This window comes from Limulus polyphemus, unplaced genomic scaffold, assembly GCF_000517525.1.
Source record: "Limulus polyphemus unplaced genomic scaffold, Limulus_polyphemus-2.1.2 Scaffold155, whole genome shotgun sequence".
NCBI classification, from domain to species: Eukaryota; Metazoa; Arthropoda; class Merostomata; order Xiphosura; family Limulidae; genus Limulus; species Limulus polyphemus.
The window spans coordinates 8,896-18,028 of NW_013665765.1; the positions used below are offsets into that span (position 1 = coordinate 8,896).

The 9,133-nt window shown below is 33.6% G+C and overlaps 1 protein-coding gene across 2 annotated transcripts in view; it reads right to left on the reverse strand.

The window, feature by feature from the left end:
• Positions 1 to 9,133, reverse strand: part of LOC106476317 (nuclear hormone receptor FTZ-F1 beta-like) — a 26,442-nt gene that overhangs the window by 4,240 nt on the left and 13,069 nt on the right. For both annotated transcript variants that reach the window (XM_022381250.1, XM_022381246.1), the window contains exons 5-8: positions 6,419 to 6,805; positions 2,961 to 3,128; positions 1,838 to 2,067; positions 530 to 782 (exon numbers count right to left, since the gene is read on the reverse strand). In XM_022381250.1, coding sequence (XP_022236958.1) covers positions 530 to 782; positions 1,838 to 2,067; positions 2,961 to 3,128; positions 6,419 to 6,805 — 1,038 coding nt within the window. The remainder of the gene's footprint in view (positions 1 to 529; positions 783 to 1,837; positions 2,068 to 2,960; positions 3,129 to 6,418; positions 6,806 to 9,133) is intronic.

Consider the following 9,133-nt stretch of genomic DNA (forward strand, 5'->3'; position numbering starts at 1 on the left):
GTGAGCATGTTTGGTGGGATGGGGATTCGAACTCGTGACCCCCAAATTGTGAGTCAAGTGCTCTAACCACCTGGCCATGCCAGACCATATATTTTGTTATGGGAGAAAATAAATTTCTTATGTTCATTATTAATTTCTTTATATCATCATCTGTAATCATTCAGTATTTTTATAATCTCTTAATACATTGACGAGTGATATTTCAAGTAAACTTGTAGTAGCATTAGTAAGTATAATGGGGGTCAGATACGACCCCATGTTGTGGTTCTAGGGTTAAAAATTATTTAAGTATTATGTACGTAGTCTTTTTGGTTTTAACATAATTGTGTTTAATGTGATTATGCATCCAGTGTTATTGTACTTAAAAAATATAATTAATTATACTTTTTATAAAACTTCTATATATAGATTTACAACATTATTTGGTGCATTTTTAAGCATTATACGGCTCTAGGTACTTGTGGTCTGAGGGCAACAAAAATTTTCTTAAATTTCTAAAATAGATCCTTCAGCAAGCTGAATTCCTTACCTGAGGTTAATAAGATAATAACCTTCAAACAAACGAATTCATGCTGGTCCAGCTGAAGCCTTCGCAAGTGTTCTATCAAATTCAGCATGCGTTCTATCACAGGACCAAGGCCTGATTGCTGAGCCTGTTGTAAATTGACAGGCTTATCTCTTGAGATACAGACTTGGTTAGGAGTAGACATGGACCGGTAGCAGCAACTCAACAACAGCATTTCACACCAGGAATTGATGAGAAGAGCAATCTGATCATCTCTCTATAAAGAAAACAGATATATTTACAGCTTAATTATGCTAAACAACTAATTATGTGGAGTTAACTGAATACTAGAATGCTCAACTAGTTTGAAAGAATTTATGAAATGAACCCAGTGAAAATGTAACCTCCAAATCACAAGTTAAAGTGAAAGCCAACAACATTTTAATTTATTAAACTAAACTAAGTAGCTTTCTATTACATTAGCATTATGTCCAAGTAGTGACAATTATCTTATATCAAAATGAAGTTTATGCAACAAAGTCTTTATTCAGCAAAATTAAAACTTAAGAATCAATTTCAAAGTAAGTTGTTACATAATAAAGTGACACAAATATTGAAGTAAAACAACTGTGATATACATTATAAATTATTATATCGAAATTAGTAGTCAAATAAAGCATTTTCAACAGACCAGTATTATATCAAGTTTCTTTCTTGTTCAGACAACTGAAGATCAATAAGTAATCAATTACCTTATGACATGATAAAAATGTGACACAGTATCTGTTATAAAGCCATCAGCCAAGTGTCCAGTAAATTATTAACAATTTCTGCTCAAACCAACTACCTGTCTAAAGTTATTATTTTCCTATTCTGAAAATATATTTCAAATAAGTACTTACCTTTTCACACATGTATAGCTAACTGAACAAGGATAGCTATACATTTTCTTATACTGAAAACATATTTCCGATAGGCACTTACTTCTGCTCACATGTATAGCTATTCTCATTCAGTTAGCTGCGAAGGTAATGTATCATATCAGAATCTTGCATTTCCCATTAAGGTTTGTTTAATAAGTGTCTTGGATTGAAAGTATTTGATAAATTAACTTATGCTAAGCAATACAAGAGATGAAAATGCTATTTTCAGTTTACACTTGCCACTGGCCAAATGAGCTTGTTGCTCACTTTCATTTCTCTGGCCAGCATTATCCTTTACTGAATGTTTTCTTATTAAGCTTCGATGGTTCATCTAAATTTTGTATGGCTGCAATAGCTAACCATACTTAACATTAAAGATTAACTGAAGTGAGCAAGTTAAAATACTCACTTGGATTTCTTTGAAAAGAGGGAGACTTTTACACCATTTCACAATTTTATAAAGCCTGTTATCAGCTATCTTACAGAGTGTTGTCAAGAGGTCACAGTCACCATCTGTGGACTTCTCTTCCAACTGATCTGGGATTTTAGTCATTTCATTTTCTGAATAGTGCCAGAGATGCTCCACTGACATGATCTCATGTATAAGCTGTGGAATGAATGGAGAGCTGTTGTGGCCATCTTAAAAAAAAAGGGGGATCATGAACAAAACAATAAAAAATTGCATATAAAGACTGAATATGCTGATAAAAATCATACATTTGTACATAACATAAAAAGGCTTGTATCTTTTTTCACACAGAAAATACTATCCCAGTCCAACATGCACACCCTTAAAACATAAAAACAAAGCACACTGCACATAAGTTTGATATAATATAAAGTAGCATGAGCAGACTAAACTGTACTAAATGGCAAATTTTATGAAATGTAAAATACAAAGATTAATTTCTAAGTTGTAACAAATGGTAAGTCTGAACAGTATAAATTAGAAGCATCCATAGAAAAACTGTAGCAAACAGCAAGCCTAACATGGCAAAAAAGGGGAAGTGGATAACTAATAAATGACAAGATTTACCAGTGCTTAACTATAAAGTAAAGCTAACTTAATAAATTATAATGCAGATAGGCAGTAGTTTAAAGGAATAATGTCTATTTTGATTACATTCAAAGTAAAGGCAGTAATTAATAATTATACAAGATAAGTAGGTTGAAAGAATATGAAGAATGGAAAGAGTGGATAAATTGTGGAAAATCAAAATTCATAAATTATATCTGGAAAATAACGTTAGAATATTACAGATTTGTGTATTTTTATACATTACAGTCCCCTATTGGAACAGCAGTAAATCTTCAAATTTACATCGCTAAAATCAGGGGTTCATTTCCCTTCGTGGAACACAACAGATAGCCTGATGTGGCTTTGCTATAACAAAACACATACACACACACATATATTAGGGAATAAAACATAGTATAAATTAAATAAGAAAATAGAAAAATAGTAGTCTTAAACAACAAATAGATTATTTTATTCCTTGGAGTATAAAATTATAAGGTCAAGGCCATCATACCTTTTCCACAATTTTGATACATTTTTTCTGAACCATCCAACAGTGGTTCTGAATTGTGTAGACGTTCAGGTCCCATTGGAACCCAGGAGTCATTTAAAGGCTGATTTGGTAAGGCATATGAACACTGATAGGTACTTCGACCACCTCTGGTTCGGTCTTCACGAATAGCTGTGTGAGGAGAAAAACAAACTTTTTCATTTCATAAAATTTTAAAGGGACAAAAAGAAGCTTATAAGCCCATCAAGGATGTCCCTTCCAGCTCCCAATTATAACAAGTCCTTATTATTCATGTATTCATCCAATCTTTTCTTGAACTCGGTTAAATTTTCTGCCTCCACCACCCTTAAAGGCAGCTCATTCCAAAAGCCAAACACCCTGTTTGAAAAGTAATACTGTCTAAACTGCAGACGAGTCCTATGCTACCAAAATTTGAATTTATGCCCCCTTGTCCTATTGTTTTCACTTTTAAACACAAAAAAGTTTGATCGAGCTATATTATCAGTATCCTTACTAATCTTAAACACTTTAATCAAATCCCCTCTGACCCTTCTCCTCTCCAGAGAATACAAGCTTAGAGATTTTAGTATCTCCTCATAGGACAATCCCACCATACCAGGTATCATCCTAGAGGCTTTTCTCTAATGAGGCCTTACAAGTGATCCATACAGTGAAGCAATAATATCCCTTGTCTTGTATTCAATATTTCTATGCTATCCAAAATGCTATTAGCCCTATAAAATGTTCGTTATTTTTTTATTTTAGCCTTCAGCATTATTAGAATATTAAAGAATGCTATTTCCTGGATAAAGCCTGGATCTTTCATGTAACTTATGATGTAAACATATCTATGAAATTTGAACATTAACATGGATATAAAAAAAGGATACTATAACCAACTGAAATCAGTATTTTAGATTAAGCAAATAATGTAAAATTCTTAAAACGCATGAAATCAAAATAAATTAATGTAGTAACATGAACTATCTTCTTGTGAATGATAATTGTGTCACTTATGAGTAAATAAAAGTCTATGTCTGCATTATGTGTGTCTAACACATTAAAATGGCAACATGTTACAATATTATAGTTGCATACATACTATAATTTAAAAAAAAAATTGAAATGGTGATCTTAGCTACTGTGATTTCATTTCTGGCTGTCATTAAATAAGCTTATAGATACCCATATCAATATATTGATCTTCTTCATGTTTCTCCTAACATATCAACATCTACGGTCAACATGGTCAAATCAATCTCCTAGTAACACATACAAAAAGATAAACCAGAAGTGTTGTAGTATGTTTTCAGTACATATCATAGTCAGGTTATATCTAAAAAAAAAGGCTTATAATTTTGAAATAATTATGAAAATAAATTATCTTTAGCATTTACAAAAGGAAAAACTAGGTACTTCAGAATATTAAAACAGAGTAAACCAAACAATAAATCCTTTCTTTTGTCAGAACACAGAATCTGATAAACCTAGCAGTATTTACTACATATCCTTCCTACCTAGCCTTGAACAGATCGTAAACACATACTTTCAACAAAAACATAACTACATGAATTCAATGTCACCTTGTGTTTTTGATGAGAATTTGGGAATGTCAAGGTCAGAGAAGTTATAAAACTACTGCTTAGTACTTACAGTCAGTTATAAAAAAATCGTTATCTGGTAGAAAACAAGCTTTAACAGATGTTTTGAAATGTATGAAGAAGATCTTGAAGTAGCCTCTGGCTTATGTGAGTCAGTCAATATTTTAAAACATTATAGTTTCATAAAAAATACACACAACCAAACATATAGAAATATGTATAATTTTTTTCTACTTTCAGGAAATTGTTATTTTTAAGTAAAGCACAAAAGCTTAAATTGCCATCTTTTTCACCTGGAAGTCTAACTTAAACTTCACTGGATTGCTGTTCTTTAGTTCCAGCAAACATTTACTTAAATTATTGCTTTTAAATTTGACCCGAGTTGCTAGTGGTTTCATGAAATAAACGAGAATGATAATTTTCGAATACGAACTTCAACCCTGTTTGGACTGGAGGGGTGCCACTGATATCCACTATGGGGTAACAATTATCATTTTATTTTTAGTTGTGGTTTTGTTTATAACCTAATAGTATATATTTAATACAGACACAAGACTTCCCTAGCAATGACGTATGTGTACTAAGATCATGTATGCCTATGCGAAACTAATGCTAAATTGTTTGTCAGGTGATATATAATCTTCTGCTCTGGCAAGGAAAAAAAAAGCTTACGATCTGAAATTAAGTAAGTTAGGTCAGAGAGAAATGTGTATGAAATGTCTGTTGATCATTAAAAAAATAGATTACTGCAGATAAAAATTTTTATATCACTGCTCAAAAAGTTCAATTTTATATGTCTAGTCAACTTAATTTATTCTGATATTTAATAACATAATTCTTTCCATAATTTATTTTGCCAATTACATTAGTCATTGATTCCAGCAATAAATCATAAAAAGAAAAGTAAAAAACAAAAATTGCCCAAGATTTATTGGCATCCCTGAACTTTACCTTTCAAAATGCTGTTACCATTACCTTTGTCAGGCTAATAATACTATTATTCAATCATTTATATACAACAAATATGGCTTCTTCTCAATAAATTATATGATAATTTATACACGTTGTTTGAATATGATGAACTTAAAAATAATCTAAACCATTATTTGTCAAAAGTTTGTATATGTGTAAACTTATAAGTGGTGAACTGCTGGACTGATTGTCACTGATCCTGGCATGCACCCTTAGCTCCCTCCCCTCATAGAGAGTGCTTTGTGGAACCTTGGCATTTGGATCTGACCTCCCATGTCACCCCAGGTGTCTCTTTGCCTTCCTCATACACTTAATGGGTATGTCAGCTGTTATTCAATAATTAAGGAGTTGATTCACTACAATACTTTGCTCTAGCTTACACATTACTGTACATTTAAAATTCCCCCTTCAATGATGCAATAATTTTTTTTAAACCAAAATAGGATATAATGTGCAATTAATAAATGATGTGCAATTGAAATAATAGTCTGCAAATATAAAAGTATTGATTTTTTCACTTGCTAAACAAATGGAAAAGGTAAGAATAATGGATGTAAAAGCTGTTAAATTTTCTATGAAATTATTATGAAAAAATGTACCAGAGTGCATTTCAGTACATCTAAAATTTCAAAATTCTTTAGGGAAGAATGTCCCCAGACTCCCTAGAAGCAGATGGTCCACGCCTGTAACACTTCACTTCTTTGAAACATTTGGATGGGAAATTTTTCAAAGCCTATGTTGACCATAGGCTCCTGAGACCATATTAAATTCAACCTCTGTTTAGCCATAAATGTGTACACAAAAATTCTGGTGTAATGTTAGCCAAAAATTATATAGCAATGATAAAAGCTCTATTATAATTGCATTTTAGAAAAAACACACATGTACCTTCCAGTTTCATCCCCATCTTCAAACACTTGTTAAATCGACAAGCTGGACATTTCTTTCTGGTGTTGATTGCTACGTGACAATTGGCTCCTCGGAGGCACACATAATTTTTCTTGTTCTGCACTGTCCTCTTGAAAAAACCTTTGCAGCTTTCACAAGAAAAGATACCATAGTGAAATCCAGATATACGATCTCCACATATGGGACATGGCCCACTGAGAAGCTGCTGGCGTGATATACCTCCTGATGCTCCTGAATACCCCAGAGAACCTTGGGATATATCTGTCATTAAAGGCACTCCACTTTCGTCACTGCTGTTGTCTACAGGTAATCGGTGAGATGATCCAGCAAAATCACTCGTATTGGATTCATCTGATGCACTAGATGCTAATAAAGCCCATAATATTGTAAGATAATGATACATTTCAATCTATGAAGAGGCTTTCACCATTCAAATTATTTAAACATATCCAAATTTTCTACAAATAAAGTGGAAAATTAAATTACTTACTTACTTAAATTACATCTCAAATTACTTATATTTATTTTTCATTATAAAAACAAGGAATATTTTCAAAAGTTTCTGTTTATTTACCAAACAGGTCAAATCACTAACTAGTTCTCATGTTATATTGCTCTAGTATGTTAGATAATTTCCATTTATCTTTCAGGTTAACTCTCTCTCATAAGGTCACATTTTTCAACAAACAATAGAAAAACGAAACATTCATAAATAACAATATTCATAAACTTGAGACAAATTAATTCACCTAGCAATAAAAACCAACTTATGCACTTTTGTTAAAACTTCCATGCAATAACAGATTAACAAGTCAGCTGAATGATTTGACTGAGACAGGTAATCTTTAGGGATCACAATGATGTTAGAAAAATAATATAGAAAACACTAATGTCAGGAAACATACCATGATGAAATAATAAACATTGAACAATGATGAACTACTTGATTCAACAAGTTAACTAAAACTATATTTTTGAGCTGTTACAGTAAAATATATATATGAAACATAATATATCCTTCACTTTAATTGAGTATATATTGTTTGAGAAAAAAAGTTAGGTTATAGTTTTCAAAATTAAGGTTTAAAAAATCATCTGCAGTTAACTTGTTTTATAACATTTTAGAAACTATTGGTTTACCAATGTTTCCCCGGCTTTCAGCATTTAAACCGTGATTTTTAAAGTCACTATTTAGATATTCAGAAGAATAAAGAGGTTACAACTTTGGCAACTGACCAGAAAATACAAAAGTTACAATTTTTCCTACAATGAAAATATATTTCCAACAGGTACTTACTTCTTCTCACATACATAGCTATTCTCATTCAGTGCTGTCCTCTATTTGCAAGTTATTTTTCACATGCCACAAGCCTTTCACTCTCATGTACCCCTCAGTTCACATGGCTTAACTGATTCTCACATGCGACAAACCTCCACCCATAGACGTGCCCCACACATGTGACTCCTTCTATGCTATTCTACCTAACTAGCACTTCGAGTTTAGGCAGAAACCTAACACTGGTTGACAGTGGAGAGGAAATGTGGGAAGTGTGAGTGGAAGTAACTGTCAGAAATATATTTTCAGTGTAGGAAAATTATAACTTCCGACAAGGTACCTTATTTCCACTCACATACATAGATAGAATCCTACATTGAACAAGTGGAGGGACTAGTGCAAGGGAGAAAGTAAAAGCATCTGAAGGACACTCTCATGAGGGAACCCTCCAATAAGAGGATTATACATGGGAGACTGCACCACTTCTGTACCAGATATACTCTTTGCACAGATGTGGAAACGGTGAGATAGATCTGGGTTGACAATTCTGAGGAGCACATCTCAATGGATGAGAAAAACGGTTGAACAGTGATCCTAACCACAATATATAATGATTTCAATCTCCCTGATGAACAAAATGGGGTAAAAGAAGGTATGTGCCCTAAAGTGTAGAGTGGCAAGGGCACGTTGGACCATACACGGCAAGTCAACTGCGTCCAAAACTCGACTGCCAGGAACCAACATCCATCCAGGGGTAGGACAAGGATTATACTGCCGGTAAGTCCACTACAATGAAACACTCAACTGCTGGAAACTGACATTCATACAGGGGTAGGAAAGAGGATCATGCTGTCTTCATTTTAAAGTTCAGCCAACCAGAAGGAGAAATTCCCACCACTGATTGGGGAACAGTGCACATGTGAGCAAAGTGAAATACTTAAATATCTCACTCAAACCAAACAGACCAGACCACCTCAAATGCGGTTACATCCTTGGCATAAAAACATTGAGGGTTGGCACAAGAGAAAGAGGTGGAGCAACCAACAGTAAGTGCACCCACTGTGACCAACAACACCAGAGCAGTGCACTAAAGGCAAAATCAGTGAGGTACCTTGCACCCCCCTGAACACGTGTGAGTACATCATGTTGATTGGTTCAGCTCTAAATCCAAAACTCAACCACTGGGAACTGATATCCATGCAGGGGTATGATAGGGGATGTGTGAGGGCATGGTGTTAACTGGTTTAGCTCTAAATACAAAACTCAACTGCCGGGAACCAACTTCCAGGTAGGTGTAGGATGAGGGATCCCAATCGTTATGATGGCTCAATCCAAAGCTATGACATCCCCTCAGAGAAGCCCATGCAGAGATGGAGCATCTTTATGGAGGATTTCAGTTAACTATACAAGCAGAACAA